Here is a 19513-nt window from a genome sequence, read left to right as displayed (position 1 = left end):
TACTAAGTAAAAGCAGTCACAAATGACTACATAGTCTATGACTTTCTTTATGTGATTTATATATAATATTCAAATAAGCAAATTCATAGCAACAGAAAGATTAATAGTAGGCAGGATGTGGGGAGAAAAGTCAATAGACTAACAGCTGCTTTGGGGTAAAGAAAAGGTTCTGGAAATAGTGGTGATGGTACACTGATTTGTAAATGTGCATTTAATTCCACTGATGTGTATTCTTTACAATAGTCATTATACTGAATTCACAAGTTGTATATGGCAGCAAAAATAATATTAATGAAATTAAAATCTTAGTCCATTGTTGTATTCTATGCCACTAATGAAAAGGTCAGATTCTAAAAATAATCTATTGAGCATGTATATAACTGACAGTTCTTTTTAAAAAAAGCTTTTTTAATGAGTGAATTTAAGCCATTGAAATTTACTGATATTGTGGATTTAATGTATTGTAGCGCCATTTTTCAATAAAATTTTATTTGCTCTGGTATATGGCAAGTATTGTGGTGATAATCTTGTTTAGATGAGGTCTTGACATCATCTCCCAGACAATAACTTGGATCCACCTGCATATCAGATTTCAGGCTCGGGGGGGGGGGGGAGATAAAACTAGTATAGTCATAGGCCCTTTGGAATATGACTAAAATAGGCCTACTAGCTATCTACAAAATGGAGACACCAAATCTTCATCTGCACTATTCCAGCCTTTAGGTTCATGATTAGCCAACAACTTGTTTGGCTTTATATGTTAACTCTCTTTTCAACCACCAGGTTCCAGATGCTAGCATGATGCCAACCAGACTTCCTTAGGCAGACGACCACATCAATGTGTCCTAGAGCTCCGCTTCCCCAGAGCCCCGCTCCACTAGGGTAAAAGAGAGAGGCTAGGAGTATGGATCGACCTGTCAATGCCCATGTTCAGTGGGGAAGCAATTACAGAAGCCAGACCTTCCACCTTCTGCACCCCATAGTGACCCTAGGTCCATATTCCCAGAGGGATAAAGAATAGGAAAGCAATCAGGGGAGGGGATGGGATAGGGAGTTCTGGTGGTGGGAACTGTGTGGAGGTGTACCTCTCTTATCCAATGGTTTTTTTTCAATGTTTCCTTTTTATAAATAAAAAATAAATAAATAATTGTTTTAAAAATTTATATTATCTTTATGTATTGGATAGTGACAGCCAGAAATCAAGAGGAAAGGAGGTTATAGAGAGGAAGAGAGACAGAAGAGACACCTGCAGCTCTGCTTTACCACTCACTAAACTTTCCCCCTGCATGTGGGGAAATGACAGTTCTGGACAGGCATTTCACACTCTCTTGCCAAATAATATAACAAATCCAATAAGAAAGATTTGATTCTTCAAAGTCTAGCAATATGAAAACTGAAAATTATGTTTTATTCATTAAAAGAATCATCTCTCTGTGCACAGAAATAACAATGAAGCTAGAATTACTCAGTACAAAAAAAAAAAGTGTCCCCAGAGTTACTTTCCCTCCAGTCCCCTCTCCTGATAGTTGCCAGCCCCCTCTTACTCCCTCCACACACCCCAGGGGATAAAATGAATGCCTAGTGAATATAAGAGCCTCACAACACACTTGGTCTTTGGGGAGGCCAACATCTATCTCATTCTGTAACCACTGTGAGTCATCTTCATTCCTTCTGTTCTGTTTTCATAGGGAAAGAAAGTATTTCTTTCTAACTTGAACCAGTTCTGATTTTAAATATAAGGAAGAATGTATCCTTTAGCTCTGCACTTGAAGATAGCATGTCTTCTCTGCCCTGACTCAGAGATTTCTAATGATTCAGGGCTTCCAAATCCCTTGGCTGCTTCCTCTTTTTAATCTCTCATGCCCTGAATGCCCAAATCTCCTCAACCTTGGAAATAAATTACTTTCCTACAGGCAACAGCTGCGCCCTGCACACAGAGAAGATGGTGCTAGCTTGCCCCCGGTAAGTGACGTACTTGGGCAATGTTGCTTTCTCCTTTCTCATGCTATGTAGAATAGATTGCACTTAGAGAGTTTCAGTTAATTCCAACAATGACCCATTTTAATCACCTGATTCAGTCCCCTTGGGTCTTTGGTGTTTTAGAAGGTTGTTATAGGCAGGGGTACAGTTTCTGCCTCACACTATTTTGAACTCAAAATATCTTTTTAATTCTCATGATGCCTTCCTATGCTGTGCTGTTTTTTTCAATTAATGTATGTATGTATTATTGTATAGAGACAGAGGGAGAAATTAAGAAGAGAGGGGAAGATAGAGAGGGAAAGAGACAGAGAGACACCTGCATCCCTACTCCACTACTTGTGAAGCTTTTCCGTCTGCAGCTGGGGACCAGAGGCTTGAACCCATGTGCTTGTGCACTGTAATGCGCTTAACCAGGTGTGCCATCACCTGGCCTGATGTGATGTTTTTTAATCGTTAATTTTATTGTTATTAATTTATTTATAAAATAAAAATATTAATAAGACTGTAATAAGAGGGGTACGATGCCACACATTTTCTATCACCAGAGTTCTGTATCCCTTCCCCTCCCTTGAAATCTTTCCTATTCTTGATCCCTCTGGGAGTATGGACCCAGAGTCATTATGGGATGCAGAAAGTGGAAGGTCTGGCTTCTGTAATTGCTTCTCCTCTGAACATGGGCTTTGGCAAGTCAATCTATACTCCCAGCCTGTCTCTCTCTTTCCCTAGTGGGGCAGGGATCTTGGAGGTATGGTATTTTTTATATATAACAAAGATAGAAAGAGTAGAGTAGTGCTCAACTCTGGCATATGGAAGTGCCAGGATTTGAACCTGGGGCCTCCAAGGTCTCAATCATGCCGGCCTTGTGTTCTGACACCAAGAATCTCCACAGCCATTTCTTATAGTTTTCCAATGTGAATGCTTTGGTGACTCTAAAATGGGTACCTCTTTTTAAATTTTTTATTTGTATTTATTTAATATTGGATAGAGACTGAGGAAATTGAGAGGAGAGAGGGTAAATAGGGAGAGAGGCACCTATAACCCTGCTTCACCACTCATGAAGCTTTCCCCCTGAAGGTGGGGGCCAGGGTCTTGAACCTGGGTCCTTGTGTACTATAGTGTGAGTGCTTAACCAAATGTGCCACTGTCTGGCCCCTAAAAGGGGAACCTCATCCTTCATAAGAAGCATTAATTTTGTACAAAAATATTTAATTGCCTTGAGAGCAATTGCACAATGCAATTAGACTTTGAGCCAGTCACTGAACATTTTAAACATAAGTCAGATCATCATCATGATCTCCACTTCCTCAAAAATTCCACTGATCAACCACCGGAAGTTGATCTTCTGATTTCCACCTCTGGTGACATAAAGTCAATGTTTTCTTCACATGCATCAACAAAGTGTCAAAGCCCCACAAAAGGGACCGGGACACCATGGGGATGACAGGTTTTAGCTAAGCCTGTCATTTCACCTTGTCCTCATGTTCATCTGGGGTGACTGTGTAGGCAACCACTTGACTGGGTCCTGACTGGCACTTAGCTCTCCTCACTCACTTCTCCTGTCCCCTGTCACATTAGGAAACTACCCATGTTCCCATAGCACTATGTGCCTGCCCAGGTTGGAGAGTTAAATCCACCTTCCCAATGGTTCCTGGGAGTCTTTGCAGCCCAGTCAGATATGCAGATGAAGGCATCTAAAGTTCTGCTACAGTCAGATCATTCTAGCAGAAAGTCTGGAGGAGGCAGGCAGTGTTGCACCTGGTTAAGCACTCACATTACAGTGCACAAGGACCCAGGTTCAAGCCCTTGGCCTCCACCTACAGGTGGAAAGCTTCACAAGTGGTGAAGCATATCTGCAGGTGTCTCTCTGTCTCTATCCCTCTATATTTCCACTATCCCTTTCTATTTCCCCTTTCCCACTCAATTTCTGGCTGTTTTGATCCAATAATAAATAAAAAATAAAATAAAATATATTAAAAATAAAATAAAGTCCACAGTAGAATAGCAACCCTGCCTAGATTTTGGAAAATGCTTTCATTTCTTCATTCTCTGAGCCCCATTTCTCCTTGTACACACTGGAAATATAACCCATATAGTTTTTTAATATTATTTGTGATTAATAGTAGGTTACAAGACTGTAAGATTACAGTGTATCATTCCACACCACACTGACCACCAGAGTTCTGTATCCCTACCCTCCCACCTTCCAAAGATAACCATCATAGTTCTCACAAGTCTTAGAAACAGTTTGCTTGCTTCTGAGTGTGTGTGTGTGTGTGTGTGTGTGTGTATGTGTGTGTGTGTGTGTGTGTTTTCCAAGTTCATATGCATCAGATCTCTTGATTCTACATATGAGTGAAACCATCTGGTAGTTAACTTTCATCTCTTATTTCACTAAGCATAATCACCTCCAGTTCCATCCAGTTTTTCCCAAAGGATACAAATAGCACCTTTTTGACTGCAGAGTAGTATTCCATGTAATATGTATCCTATATCTTCTTTAGCCAGTCATCTGTTAATGATGGTCCATATATTAAAACTCTGTGAATGTAAATGTGTTCAGATTGATTTTGTTTGGTTAGCTTAGAGCTACTGAGCTGGATACATTTCACTCCCTGAGATTTTAAATGGGCTGGCAGTTGTGGCTCTTCATACCTGGATGGAGACTGAGTATAGACTTTACTTTTTTCCATTTCAAAGGCAGAGAAGGAAAGTTAGTGATTTTTCCCCCATAAAAAAGGCCGTGTGTGTGTGTGTGTGTGTGTGTGTGTGTGGCCAAGGATCAGATCCAGAACCCCACAAATACCAGGTACGTGCTCTGCCACAGAATGCACTAAGACTTGTGACTGGAACTTTTTACGAATATCTGAAGTAGAAAGAGATCATCCAGTGTCCCTGGAAGGAGGGTGGGAAGAAGAGGGTCCTCACACATTGTTCCCACATAGTCACCATATGTCTCCATCCTCTTGTGCAAAGGAAGAGGTTAAAAGAAGCTCCACTGTTCCTCATTCTTTCCCAACAACCTGGCCGTGAGTATGTGTGTGCACCCCAAAATGTACCTTCAAGGTTATTAATTCAGGGACTCCTATGTCACTCCTCATAGGGGATGTTACAGGAGACCCAGAGTAAGCAGAAAAAACAGAAAGCCAGGGCTGACGGAACGCTAGTGGAGAAAGACTGGTGACAAACCAGGGATAAGAATAGCATGTTCTCTATGGTGGCCAAACTATAAATAAGAACAGCAGAAAGGGGGGAAGGAAGCAGGAGGGGCTTTAGTACCAAGCTCACAGTGACAGAGGGGCCTCTCAAAGATGAAACAGGAAGTGAGAAGGTGGCCTGTGGAAATACTGGGAAACCACTGCCAGGATGCCAAACTGGCGGGTGTTGAACCACAGAACAAGATGGTATTTTGACATCTTTTATTCCAATCACCCAACCCTTAAGTTTGACTTTTCCAAAGGTATGGATTTTTTATGCTGTGTCAGAGATTAAGCTCAGGGTCTCATTCAGGCTCATCATTACTGAACTACCTCCCTGACCCATCATTTTACTTCATTTTTTTTTAAGACAGCACAAAGCACTGCTTCACTATCTGTAGAGTTCTACTTGTTTTGTCTTTGTTGTTCTTCTGGCAGTGCCAGGGATGGAACCCAGGGCTTCATGCATGCAAGGTGGGCATTCTACTGCTGAGTCATTTCCTGGGCCATTGAGCATTTATTTTATTTTATTTATTTATTTTCCCTTTTGTTGCCCTTGTTGTCTTTTTATTGTAGTTGTAGTTATTATTATTGTTATTGATGTCATCATTGTTAGATAGGACAGAGAGAAATGGAGAGAGGAGAAGAAGACAGAGTGGGGGAGAGAAAAATAGACACCTGCAGATCTGCTTCACCGCCTGTAAAGCGATTCCCCTGCAGGTGGGGAACCGGGGGCTCGAACCAGGATCCTTAAGCTGGTCCTTATGCTTTGCACCACCTATGCTTAACCTGCTGTGCTACCACCCAACTCCCTATTTTCAACTTTTTTTATTAGTGATTTAATAATGATCAACAAAACTGGGGGATAAGAAGGTTACAAATCCACATGTATTTGTTTTGAGATGCATTTATTTGATCCAGAAATCACTTTTCTATATGCATGGCCCAGGCTTCAATTCAGTCTCCACTACACTGGAGGAAGTTTCAGTGCTGTGATGTCAGTGTGTGTGTCTGTGTGTCTGTGTGTCTGTGTGTCTGTGTGTGTGTGTGTGTCTGTGTGTGTGTGTGTGTGTCTGTGTGTCTGTGTGTGTGTGTCTGTGTGTCTGTGTGTGTGTGTGTGTGTCTGTGTGTGTGTCTGTGTGTGAGTGTGTGTGTATGTATCTGTCTATCTGTCTGTCTACCTCTCTCCAGCTGAAAATGTCTTCCATGATCAATGAAGCCATGCTGACAACAATATATATGATATGTGCACATGTCCTTATCACTCTGTCTGTGTAGCAAATTATTTACTTTTGGAGTTGCTTCTTTTTAATATTCATGGTATTTGATAGGACAGAAAGAAACAGAGAAAGAGGGGAAGAGAGAAGGAAAGAGAAAGAGAGATGGCTGCAGCACTGCTTCACTGCTTTCTGAAACTTCTCCCCCTGCAAGTGAGAACAAGGGACTTGAACCCAAGTCCTTGCTCATGGTAACATGGGTAGCCAGCTGAGTGTGCCACTAACTGACCCTTAATTATTTATTTCACTAGCGAGAAAGAGCACTGCTCAGGTATATGCAATGCCCGGTGTCAAACTCAGGACCTCGTGCATGCATGTCCTCCTTCTCTACCACCGAACCACTTTCCCAACTGGAAATTACTTTTTAAATATTTTTATTTATTTATTTATTTTATAGAAACTGAAATTTAAAGAGGCAGGAGAGAGGAAGAGAGAGAGACCTATAGCACTGCTCCACCACTTATGATGCTTCCACCCTGCAGGTGGGGGGGGCCAGGGCTTAAACCTGGGTCCTTGTGCGCCATAATGTGTGCTCAATCAGGTACACCACAGCCCAGACTCCTTGAACTTATGTTTATTGAGGCAAACAGGTTTATTCCACTGCACGAGCCTCAGGTAAGCAAGTGTAGACTCAGACATCTGTAACCTTCTGGATCTATGTTGAGAAAGCCTTAATAGGAAATGACAGGGAAGCAGAGAGACACATCTGGGACATTAGATCAGCAGTGATAAATTCCTCAGATGAGTAATTCAGGTGCTAAACCATGGGACATGGGCCACAGTGGCAGCAGCAGAGGTGATGCAAAGTGAGAAAATCATGTATTTATTAATAAAGCAAAGACTTGCTGAAGAGATGGAATGCAAAGACAGAGGAGGAAAATCTAGATGAGTTCACTGGAAGTAATGCAGTGAGACTCCAACATCTGCACCACCTTTAATTTCATAGGTTGGGCCCAAATGTTACTTCTGTAAGTAGTATCTCAATAAAATAGTCTTTGCTGAGTTGGGAGGTAGCTCACCCAGTGAGGCACGTGCCTTGCCAAGCAAACAGCTCTGGTTTGAATGCTGGGAGAAGCTCTGTGTGCCGGGCTAGTGTGAGGGTATTTCTTCCAGGGCACGTGCTCTCTGGGTTGGAGAGAACTCGACCGGAGCCAACCTGGGCTGCTGCTTACTCAGCGACACAGGAGAGAAACCAGGAACTCATGGCGGAGCAGGAACATAATGTGTCTTTACTGATCAGAGACAACACTTTTACATATTTTGAATCGGAAGTGGCAAGTCGGAAAAGGATATGGCTAGGAAAGGGGGTGGAGAAAAGGAAAGAGCAGGAAGGTAGAAAGCTTCCATAGCAACTGTTACAAAGGTTTTAACCGGTGGGATTAATTAATACCCTGCAGGCAGGGCGGGTCTCAGGCAAAACAATGATTATTTAAATAGACCATAGTATCATCAATAGAGGATGGAGCAGAGTGGGGGGGGGGCTGGCTTAAGGCCCGACATCTGTGCTGTGTCCTCTCTCTCTCTCTCTCTCTCTCTCTCTCTCTGTCTCTCTCTCTCTCCTCTCTTTCTCTCTCTGGAGTAAAAAGGATGAGAAGTCATCTCAGGAGTAGATGAAATCACACATACATGAGGCTCCAGTGTCACAAAATAATAAACCTTATTATTGCTGAAAACTTATGTTCCTTTCACACTCTTTTCTTTTGGCACCTTATCCAAACTGAATTTCAGAAGATGTTACACTTGGGTAGACACTTTGGAGATCAGTGAGGACCAGGAAATAGCTCATCTGGTTGGGTGTGCACCTTGCATGCACAGGTTCCAGATTCCAACCACAGCACCAGATGAGAACACAACAGCACCAGGGGAAGCTCCACAACTATGATGTCTGCCTTTCCATCTATCTGGGAAAAAAAATAATAATAAGAGAACAAAAAGGGGGGAGTGATGGTGCACCTGGTAAAGCATTTACATAGCCTTGCACAGTGACCTAGGATCAAGCCCCTGTTCCCCACTGACAGCCGGGGGAAGCTTCAGGAGCCATGAAGCAGTGCAGAAGGCGTCTCTATTTCTCTTTCAATCTCTCCTTCTCTCTCCCCCCTTCCTTCTCAATTTCTCTTTCTCTACTTTCAAACACAAAAACCACCAGCAGTTGGATTCTTCATGTAGGGGCCAAACCCCAGTGATAGCCCTGGTGGCGATAAAAGAGAAGAAAGTTAAAGAGGAGAGAGAGAAAGAGAAAATGAAAAAAGCTGACCCAGGTGCAAGTGGGATCATGGATGGAAGAGGTTCCAGTATTGTAAATAAATGAATAATAGTAAATAGCAGCAGTGAAGGGCCCAGGGAGGGATGTAGTGGCCAGACACTGAATGTAGAAGCATGAGGTCTTAAATTCCTTTCCTGGAGTCACATATGCTAGAGGGATGCTCTGGTTCTCTCTTCTCTTCTTTATCAATCTATAAATTATATATATCAACGGCGGTTGGCTGTGGTACACCTGGCCATGCACATATGTTACCTTCTGCACGGATCTGTGTTCAAGTCCCAGGTCTCCATCTGCGTGGTGACCCAACGGTGAAGCAGTGTTCCAGATGTCTCTTTTTCTCCATCTCTTTCTCTACTCTCAATTTCCTTCTGTCCTATCAAATAAAAGAAAGAGTCAAATAAGGTAAAAATAGATTAAGAATCCAAGCAGTGGCACACCTGGTTAAGCACTCACATTACAGTGTACAAAAACCCAGGTTGAAGCCCCTGGTCCCCATCTGCAAAACGGAAGCTTCACTAGTGGTCAAGTAGAGTTGCAGGTGTCCCTCTGTCTCTCTCTCTCTTTCTCTTTCTCTCTCCTCATCCCCTCTCAATTTCTTTCTGTCTCTATCCAATAATAAGTAAATAAAAAATATTTAAAATGTGGGAATCCGGCGGTAGGCAGTGGGTTAACGCACGTGGCACAAAGTGCAAGGACCAGCGTAAGGATCCCGGTTCCAGCACCCAGCTCCCCACCTTCAGGGGAGTCGCTTCACAGGTGGTGAAGCAGGTCTGCAGGTGTCTTTTTCTCTCCCTTTCTGTCTTCCCCTCCTCTCCCCATTTCTCTCTGTCCTATCTAACAATGATGACATCAATAACAACCATAATAATAACTACAACAATAAAACAAGAGCAACTAAAGGGAAAATAAATAAAATATATAAAAAAATATTTAAAATAAAATAAAATGAGGGAGTATGCAATGAGTAGGGACTGTGTGTAGAGTTTGCCAGTTGACATGCCCCTTGCTGCTTCACCCCTACCCGCCACTCACCAGGCGCCGTTAACAATGGCAGCAGCCAACGTGAGCTCCCCAGCAGTCTTCGTGCTCCTGGGCTTCTCTGCTCGACCCTCGTTGGAGCCGGTGCTCTTCATCCTCGTCTTGGGTTTCTACACGGTGTCGCTCTTGGGCAATGGCCTCATCATGCTGGCCTCATGTTTGGACCCGCACCTGCACACCCCTATGTACTTCTTCCTGGCTAATCTGTCTTTTCTGGACATCAGCTTCACCACGAGCATCGTGCCCCAGCTCCTGACCAACCTCTGGGGGCCGCAGAAAACCATCAGCTACGGAGGGTGTGTGGTCCAGTTCTATGTGTCGCACTGGCTGGGGGCCACCGAGTGCGTGCTCCTGGCAGTCATGTCCTACGACCGCTATGCCGCGATCTGCAAGCCGCTGCACTACACGGTCATTATGCACCCGCGCCTGTGCCTGCGCCTGGCCCTGGGCTCCTGGCTCGGGGGCCTGAGCACAAGCCTGGTGGGCTCCACGCTCACCATGCTGCTGCCCTTGTGCGGGCGCAACCGCATCGACCACTTCTTCTGTGAGATGCCCCTCATCATGCAGCTGGCCTGCGTGGACACTCGGCCCAACGAGCTGGAGATGTACGTGGCCAGCTTCCTCTTCGTGGTGCTACCTCTGGGCCTCATCCTGATGTCCTATGGCCACATCGCCCGGGCCGTATGGCAGATCCGGTCAGCAGCAGGGAGGAGGAAGGCCTTCAACACTTGCTCTTCCCATGTTGCCGTCGTGGCCCTGTTCTATGGGAGCATCATCTTCATGTACCTGCAGCCGGCCAAGAGTAGCTCTCATGAGCAGGGCAAGTTCATCGCTCTCTTCTACACCGTGGCCACCCCCATGCTGAACCCCCTCATCTACACGCTGAGGAACAAGGATGTGAAGCAGGCCCTCAGACACGTGGTATTCAGGGAATGCTGGGGCTCCTCAAAGACTGTAGGGCATAGTTAGAGACTGAGCTCACTTATCAGAAGGGAGAAGGAAGCTAAACTCAGATGAATAAATTCAGGGAGCAGGATATTGGGAAGTTGGCTCTGGTTTGTTTGGTTGGTTTAATTTATTTATAAAATGGAAATGTTGACAAGACCATAGGAGAAGAGGGGTACAATTTCATACAATTCCCACCACCTGAACTCAACTGCGTATCCCATCCCCTCCCTTGAAAGCTTTCCTATTCTTTATCCCTCCTCAGGGAGTATGAACTCAGGGTCATTATGGGGCACAGAAGGTGGAAGGTTTGGCCTTTATAATTGCCTCCCAGATGAACATGGGCATTGGCAGGTCTCTCTCTTTCCCTAGTGGAGCAGGGCTCTGGGGAGGCAGAGCTCCAGGACACATTGCTGGGGTCATCTGTCCAGGGAAATTAGGTTGGTATCATGGTAGCATCTGTATATTTACATTACTTATTTTCCTTTTTTGTTGCCCTCATTGTTGTTTTTTATTTTTGTTGTAGTTATTATTGTTGTTGTTATTGATGTCTTCACTGTTAGATAGGACAGAGAGAAATGGAGAGAAGAGGGGAAGACAGAGGGGGAGAGAAAGATAGACACCTGCAGACCTGCTTCACCACCTGTGAAGCTACTCTCCTGCAGGTGGGGTGCTGGGGGCTCGAACCAGGATCCTTTTGCCAGTCCTTGTGCTTCGTGCCACTTGCACTTAACCCGCTGTGCTACTGCCCGACTCCCCATGGTAGCATCTGAAACCTGGTGGCAAAGCAGTGAAGCTGGAAGACTGACATTTCACACCTGATGTTTCTGGACACAGTTCAAAGTGAAACTGTTTTATCAGAGCACTGCTCAGCTCTGGCTTGTGGTGGTGCTAGAGATTGAACCTGTGACTTCAGAGCCTCGGGCATGAAAGTCTTTTTGCATAACCATTTTGCTGTCTCCTCTACCTTTGGCTGTTTTAATTTTACCCAAATTCAAGGCAGGTGACAAGCTGAAATGCATGTAACTCAGATGCCATTTTCAGACCAAGATAAAGTATTTTCTGTCATTATTTTTCATGATTGATTTTATTGTTTGTAAGATTCTTATATACTTAAGTGTGTGAGTATATATACACATGTGTGTAAGGTATATGCTGTTGTATTGTTAATTGTCTAGCTTTATATTGTTACATTATTGTTTGTCAAAATAACACCTGACATTGAAAGTGCCTCATCTGTGTGAAGTTTCTTTTTTTTTTTCATAGGACAGAAATTGAGAGGGGAGGGAAAGATAGAGAGGGAGAGAGACAAAGAGACACCTACAGACAAGCTTCATCACTTGTAAAGTGACCCCCTGTGAGCCCCCCCCCCCCCCCGCTCGAAACAGGATCCTTGCACTCCCTACTCTGTGCATTTAACCCTGCACACTGTGCTACCTCCCAGCCCCCCTGTGTGAAGTCTTACAGATTTTTTTTCAGTAGCTGTAACAATTCAAAGGGGTCAACTCGTATAGGTCAGACATTTGCATTGCTAATCTGATTTTACACTAAGGATTAAGTCTAGATCTGCTCATAGACATTTTTGCTTTTTTTTTTTGCCCATAACCTCTTGTGTGTATATATATAGTTTTGGGGTTTTGTCGCCCTAGCACCCTGCAAACTTCCTGAATGATGAATGAAAGGTGTACCTTTTGCTCTTTATAACAAACCCATTTCAACCACATCTGAAGTGTGTGATTTATGCAATGAGGTGACTCATAGTAACTCCTGGGCAGTTTCAAGCTGGGAGACTCATCACCAGAGGACCCAGCTATATAACTAGAGGGAACTTTCAACCCCAACCCAATCAGCCTCTGGGGCTGGAGGTTCAGATCAATCGCCGGTGGCCCATGATTTCATCAAGCACACTGACTTCAGGGAAGCCCTAGAAAGCAGCTATAGACAGGGGTCTCAGTTGATGGGGTGGGGTGTTACAGCCCAAACTCTATAAGGACAAAGATTCCTGGGGTAGAAATGCTCCTAGAACTAGTTTTACATGTTATATGTTGAGCTGGAGAGGTGCCTATGGAATGTAGCACATGGCTTACAAGTGGGCAGTCCTGGGTTTAATTTTGATATTAGCTAAAAATAATGAAGACAAAAATAAATAAATAGAGCGTCATATGTCAGAAAAATCATAAATGCATTTGTTGCATAGAAAAACAAATCATGACTTTCTGACAACCCAATAAATGGCAGGACAGGGCTCAGCTTACTTACTCTCACACACATACTACACATATTTTTTTAATTACCATCAGGATTATTGCTGGTGCTGAGTGCCAGAACTATGGATCTACCAATCCCAGTGTTCATATTTTCCTTTCCTTTCATTTTATTTTATTTTATTCCTCCAGTTGCTAGGGTTATTGATGCCAGCACTTCAAATCCACCACTTCTAGTGCCCTCCTTTTTTCTCAATAAGACAGAGAGAAATTGAGAGGGAAGTGTAGGTAAAGAGAAAGATAGATAGATAGACACCTGCAGACCTGCTTCACCGCTTTATGAAGCAACTCCCTGCAGGTGAGGAGCCGAGATCTCGAACCAGGATCTTTGTGTGAGTCCTTATGCTGTATACTATGCTTAACAGCCTGATCCCCTCTTTTTTTGTCTTTTCTTTTCTCTTTTATTTTATAGGACAGAATGAAATTGTGAAGGGGAAGGAGATAGAGATAGAAAGAAAGAGAGATACTTCACCATCACTGGTCACTTCCATCAGGAAGATCATCATAAGCTCTCTTGTCGGCCTTCCCAGGACCTTGCCCTTACCATAAAGCAGTGATGGTAGGGACAGCCTCTCTCTTGGAAGGGAGGCTGGGGGATTGTACCCTGACACTCGAGGAAGACTGGTCCTGAAATTAGTGCAACCTGCAAGGTTACAGCTGTAACCATTAGTTGCAAGCACAAACCAATAGAGACTCAGAGGTTACACAGACTCGGGTGCTAAATATATTTTATATGTGTGTGTGTGTGTGTGTGTGTGTGTGTGTGTGTGTGTGTGTGTGATATTTGGGATATATATTTGGAATATATATATTTGGGATATATATATTTGGGAGATATATATTTGGGAGATATATATATGTATATAGATAGATATAGATGCAGATATATAGATATATATATGCCCTAGATCAGATGGATGGAGGTCAATACTTAATTTTATCTACAGAATTTTTAGAATGGGAGCTACTCTCTGCCATTCAACTTTCTATCCCTTTTCTCCACCCTGACATTTTCCCAGACAATGGTTTTTTAATTTTATTTATTTATTTATTTATTTATTTATTATTTACAAAAAGGAAACCATAACAAAAACCATAGGATAAGAGGGGTACAACTCCACACAATTCCCACCACCAGAATTCCATATCCCACCCCCTCCCCTGATAGCTTTCCTGATGCCACTGCCCATGTCCAGTGGAGAAGTAACTCCTGCCAGAACTCCTGTCTTCTGCACCCCAAAAACAATTTTGATCCATACTCCTAGAAGGGGGGGAAGTGATCGGAAGAAGAGGATAAGAGGGCTCTGAACTCCAGGAACCCGGAAAAAGAGGAAGAAAAAGAAGGAGATTTAGATGTAGTAATACAGTTATGTGTGGTCTGGAGAAGAGAGGACTGAACCTGGAAGAAAAGGGGGAAATTATCTACAGAGCTAGAAACACAGTTGTGGAGATGATAGTTCAACTTTGTCTGCACCCTTGGGAAAACTGTGGTGGCTTGCAGTAGAGGGACTGGGGATTCAGAACTCTGGTGGTAGGAACGGTATGGAAGTATACCCCTGTTGACATGTAATTTTGTAAACTGATATTAAATTACTAATAAAACTTTACTAAAAAGAGAGACAGAGGGAGAGATAAAATACCTGCAGACCTGCTTTGGCACTTGTGAAGTCTCTCCCTCATAGGTGGAGGCCAGTGACTTGAACCTGGACCCTTGCTCATGGTCCTGTGTGAGCTTAACTAGATGTACCACAGCCCAAACCTCAATACCACACACATGCTAAAACCTTGTAGCCACAAAGCTGATGTGGCTTTGTCAGTCACGCATTTACTCCTGCTTGAGTCTATTATCATTCAGCAAAATACTAATTTAAATATGCCTTGTGCATGTGGCCTTTTCTGTGGGCTGGAGCTGCAAGAACCAGAAGATAAGGTCTCCGCTGTCATGAGGTGCACAGATTCACCCAAGCAATGGTATGAGAATGGAGGACGGGGTGAGCCAGGCCCATCCTCCCAGTCATCTGAGCCCATCCTAATGAAGTGAAAGGGACACACAACACAGATGGGGACATCCATGGTGGAGCAAGCAGTGCAAAGGCCTGAGAGGAGGAAGACCTGTGTGGATTGTTTCAGTGGGGCAAGGAGGGGATAGGGAAGATAACTGGGAAGTGATATTGGAGACTTCTGAGGTTCCCACACAAAGGGCCTCACAAACCCTAATAAACAAGAAGCTTCATGTTTCAGGGCTAATTTGGAAGGAAACAACTTTATCAGAATCACCATCTTCACCAGCGTAGCCATAATTTAGGTCAGGTTCCCTATATTGAGAGAAAGGAATTAAAGAAAAGGTTGTATGGGACCAGCTGGTGGCACACCTGCTTAAGCGTACACATTAGAGTACACAAGGACCCAGGTTCAAGCCCCTGGCCTTCTTCAGCTGCAGGAGGAAAGCTTTATGAGTGAAGAAGCAGGGCTGCAGGGGTCTCTCTGTTTCTTTCCCTCTGCCCCTCCCCTCTCAATTTCTCTCTGCCTCTATCCAATAATAAATAAATTAAAATTTTTTATTTTTTATGTCTTTATTAGAGGGTTAATGGTTTACAGTTGACAGTAAAATACAATAGTTTGTACATGTCTAACGTTTCCACATAACAATACAACCCCCACTAGGTCCTCCTCTTTCATCATGTTCCGGGACCTGAACCCTCCCCCCACACACACACACCCCAGAGTCTTTTACTTTAATGCAGTAAGTACACCAACCAATTAAAATATTTTTTAAAGTTGTATGGAATATTTGTTGGTGTGTGTGTGTGTGTGTGTGTGTGTGTGTGTGTGTGTGTGTGTGTGTAAGCGTGCGCCGCCAGGGTTATTGCTGGGGCTCGGTGCCAGCACTATGAATCCACTGCTCTTGAGACCATTTTTTTTATTTATTTATTTTTTTGATAGGACAAAGAGAAATTGAGGGAGGAGGGGGAGACAGAGAGGGAGAGGGAGAGGGAAAGAGAAACACCTGCAGACCTGCTTCACCATTTGTGAAGTGACTCCCCCCCACTAACCCCTCCCCCAAGGTGGAGAGCCAGATGTTCAAACCTGGATGCTTGCGAACGTCCTTGCAGTTCTTAGGATGTACGCTTAACCCCGTGCGCCACCTTCTGGCCCCTTGTAATAATTTTTTTTAATTCTCCAGTTCAAATTCTACTTGGAACTCCATACCTATAAACTGGAGGCCTATTTCCTGCTATGAGAAGAATGTTGACGGGAGGCGGGGCTACGGAGCAGCAGCAGCTGTGAGAAGAATGTTGACACATGAGTCTATGGGAGAAATCCTGAAGGGAAATCCTTGTTTACAGAGATAAAGACACATTTAGAAAACAACTACGTGTAGCTACAGAGCTATTCTAATTCTGCATTTTGTCATAGTGAAGAACACTTTCTGTGTTTATTCACTGGACTGCTTCCAGATACTTCTCACGAAATACAGAAGTTTTAAGGAGGCTGGGAGGTAGCGCAGCGGGTTGAGCACTCATGGAGTGAGGTGCACGGACTGGCGTAAGGATCCCGGTTCGAGCCCCCAGCTCCCCACCTGCAGGGGGTTCGTTCACAAGCAGTGAGGCAGGTCTGCAGGTGTCTATCTGCCCTCCGCTTCTCTCTCAATTTCTCTCTGTCCCATCCAACAACAGCAATAACAAAGGCAAAGAAATGGGGAAGGGGGATAACCTCCAAGAGCAGTGGATTCACAGTGCAGGCACCCGGCCCTAGCGATAACCCTGGAGAAAAAAAAAAAAAAGAAGAAGTTTTGATATTCATTTCCTAGATGTTTATGTCCTCTCTATGCTTGCTAAAGGAAACTGTATGTGCTAAATAACTTATTGAAGAAAATTGCTAGTGGCCTCTAAACATCACAAATGGCATTTTTCATAAATAGCTGAAAATTCTGCTCATTTTCCCCTAGTTGAACTTCACCTGTTTTGTTAGATTTATTTTAAGATATATTGGAGGTAGGAGAGGAAGAGGGTGGGAGGAAAGGAGAGAAAGAGAGAATGGTATCATTGACAAATAAGGTGCTGGGGACTGAACCAGTGACTTCAGGCTTGCAAATTCAGTATTCTACTCCCTGTGCCACATTATTATATTTAATACTGCAGGTTATATAAAAATTGGATGGATTTTTGGGACAGTCTGAAGAATGCCTACAGGATTGTTTACTCACCAAAAAAAAAAAAAACAGAAATAAAGATTCTAAATAATTTATTTCAACACCACATAAAATCAGGTTCAATACAGTCACTCACAAACCCACCCTAAATGCAGCTGATGTTGCTCAAGAGGTTGCTCAGAGAATCCAAGAGGCTTTACAAGAGACACACAAGGAGACAGATCATAGAAGATTTTCTTGGAGAAATCAGAAAATACAACTGTGTGGACATGTCCTAACTCGAACTCTTTATTGCTTGTTGTCACAAATACTTGCACAGAATCGAAAGAAGTGGCATGGTCTGAAATGTGATCCACTAGATCTGGAGAATTCAGAGAAAAGGGTGTATGTAACAGGACCTGCATATTGCACACCTCCAACCTCTCACACCCATGCATGCATGTGCATACAAATACTTGCCTGCACACACACACACACACACACACGCACACGCACACACACACAAACAATTGTCTACCACAATGCCTTGGGGTGTGTGTGTGTGTGTGTGTGTGTGTGTGTGTGTGTGTGTGTGACTAAGCGGTGACATTACAGTGCTCTGGGATCAGAGTCACAAGTTAACTGCAAAAATAAACCATCCTTATCTCCTTGCCCAGCACAGAGGAAGCAGCACCTCCCTGTTCCACCACATGTTCTTTTGCTATAAACTCTGTCACCTGGAAGGAGAGATACAGTGAGTGGTCAATTGCCCACCTGAAATCATGGCACCAGTCTTTACACCAGGAACCCGAAAGAGACCAGGCCCAACCCACTCCCGTCCAGTCTCTATCATGTCCGATGCACCAGGACACCACACATCAGTGTCCCCCTGAGTCCAGTGGTTTGTGGTCCTTGCCCAACAACCTCCACACAGCCCCCTTCACGTCCTTGTTCCTCAGGGTATAGATAAAAGGGTTGAGAGTGGGTGTGACCAGGCAGTAGAAGAGGGTGAGGAACTTGCCCTGGTCCTGACTGGCCACGTTCCCGGGCTGCATGTACATGTAGATGATGCTGGAGTAGAAGAGCGACACCACGGCCATGTGTGAGGAGCACGTGTTGAAGGCTTTGCGGCGCCCTGCAGCTGACCGGATGCGCAGCACGGCCACGGCGATATAGCCATAGGAGACTAGGATCATGGTGAGGGGCACCAGGACGATGGGGATGGCCAGGAAGAAGGCCAGGCCCTCCACCCGGCTGGTGTCCACACACGAGATGCGGATGATGGCTGGCATCTCGCACACAAAGTGGTTGATGCGGCGGCGGCCACACCGGCCGAGGGACATGGTCAGGGGGGACATGAGGATGGAGTTGGCGATGCCACTGAGCCAGGCGAAGGCGGCCAGCTGCAGGCACAGCTGGGGGTGCATGATGGTCATGTAGTGCAGGGGTTTGCACACAGCCACAAAGCGGTCATAGGCCATGACCGAGAGCAGAATGCACTCGATGCCCCCCACCGACAGGAAGGCGAAGAGCTGGATGACACAGCCCACGTAGGTGATGGTCTTGCGGGGACCCCAGAGGTTGACCAGCATCTGGGGGATGCTGCTGGTCGTGTAGCAGAGGTCCAGCAGGGACAGGTTGCTGAGGAAAAAGTACATGGGAGTGTGGAGTCGAGGGTCCATCAGGGAGAGGAAGATGATGGTTGAGTTGCCCGTGATGGCCAGGAAGTAGAAAATCATGTTGACAAAAAATAAGACCCTCTCCAGCTTGGGGCGGTCAGAGAATCCGAAGAGAATGAAGTCCCCTGTAGAGCTGCCATTGGTGCCCTCCATGCCCTCGGCAGGCGGGGAGGCCTATATAGAGGGGACAACGATGTGCTATTGTTCAGACCTACAACAGGAGACCTTACTCTTACACCAGAGGGATGCCACAGTTGCAGAAGTTGAGAGAGAATGTTATGTAAATGGAGAATGGGAACTGCATCCCTGTGGCCCCCATCCCCACAACACAGCTCTCCTACTAACAGTCCAGCCAGAATGGGTAATAGGCCCTAAACTCAGGAAAGGGCTATTTTTGTCTGAGACAAAACCATATGTAAAGATTAAACAGTCAGTGCTTTTAAAAAAAAAAATCAACCGGAGGGCTGGAGAGATAGCATAACTGTTATGCAAAAAGTATTTCATGCTTGAGGCACCAAAAGTCTCAGGTTTAATCCCTGATGATATCAAAAGAAATGCTTTTTTAAAAAAGTTTCCTGGAGGGTAGATAGCATGATGGTTATGCAAACAGACTCTCATGCCTGAGGCTCCAAAGTCCCAGGTTCAATCCCTGCACCACCATAAGCCAGAGCTAAACAGTGCTCTGGTAAAAAATAATAATAAATAATGTTTCCTCATTCGCATTTTTAAGACTGCATTGCT

The 19513-nt window shown here is 44.4% G+C and overlaps 2 protein-coding genes and 1 long non-coding RNA gene across 3 annotated transcripts in view; 1 reads left to right on the top strand and 2 right to left on the bottom strand.

Moving 5' to 3' along the window:
* LOC132540352 (uncharacterized) overlaps window positions 1–19513 on the bottom strand; it is a 244598-nt gene that overhangs the window by 141572 nt on the left and 83513 nt on the right. The window lies entirely within an intron of this gene.
* LOC103124385 (olfactory receptor 2C3) lies at window positions 9529–10721 on the top strand. Its single transcript, XM_007535107.2, has one exon. The coding sequence runs from the start codon at window positions 9711–9713 to the stop codon at window positions 10719–10721; it is 1011 nt and encodes a 336-aa protein (XP_007535169.2). The 5' UTR covers window positions 9529–9710.
* LOC103124384 (putative olfactory receptor 2W6) lies at window positions 17972–18925 on the bottom strand. The gene has a single exon (XM_007535106.1). It carries the CDS (start codon window positions 18923–18925, stop codon window positions 17972–17974), a length of 954 nt encoding a protein of 317 aa, XP_007535168.1.

This window comes from Erinaceus europaeus, chromosome 9 (genome assembly GCF_950295315.1).
Source record: "Erinaceus europaeus chromosome 9, mEriEur2.1, whole genome shotgun sequence".
NCBI classification, from domain to species: Eukaryota; Metazoa; Chordata; class Mammalia; order Eulipotyphla; family Erinaceidae; genus Erinaceus; species Erinaceus europaeus.
The sequence above is the reverse complement of the archived record's forward strand: the minus strand, read 5'-3'. Positions and strand labels throughout refer to the sequence as shown.

Bases quoted from the DNA above. Each gene is read 5' to 3' on its own strand.
- LOC103124385 (XM_007535107.2), top strand. From the start codon at position 9,711: ATGCCCCTTGCTGCTTCACCCCTACCCGCCACTCACCAGGCGCCGTTA.
- LOC103124384 (XM_007535106.1), bottom strand. From the start codon at position 18,925: ATGGAGGGCACCAATGGCAGCTCTACAGGGGACTTCATTCTCTTCGGA.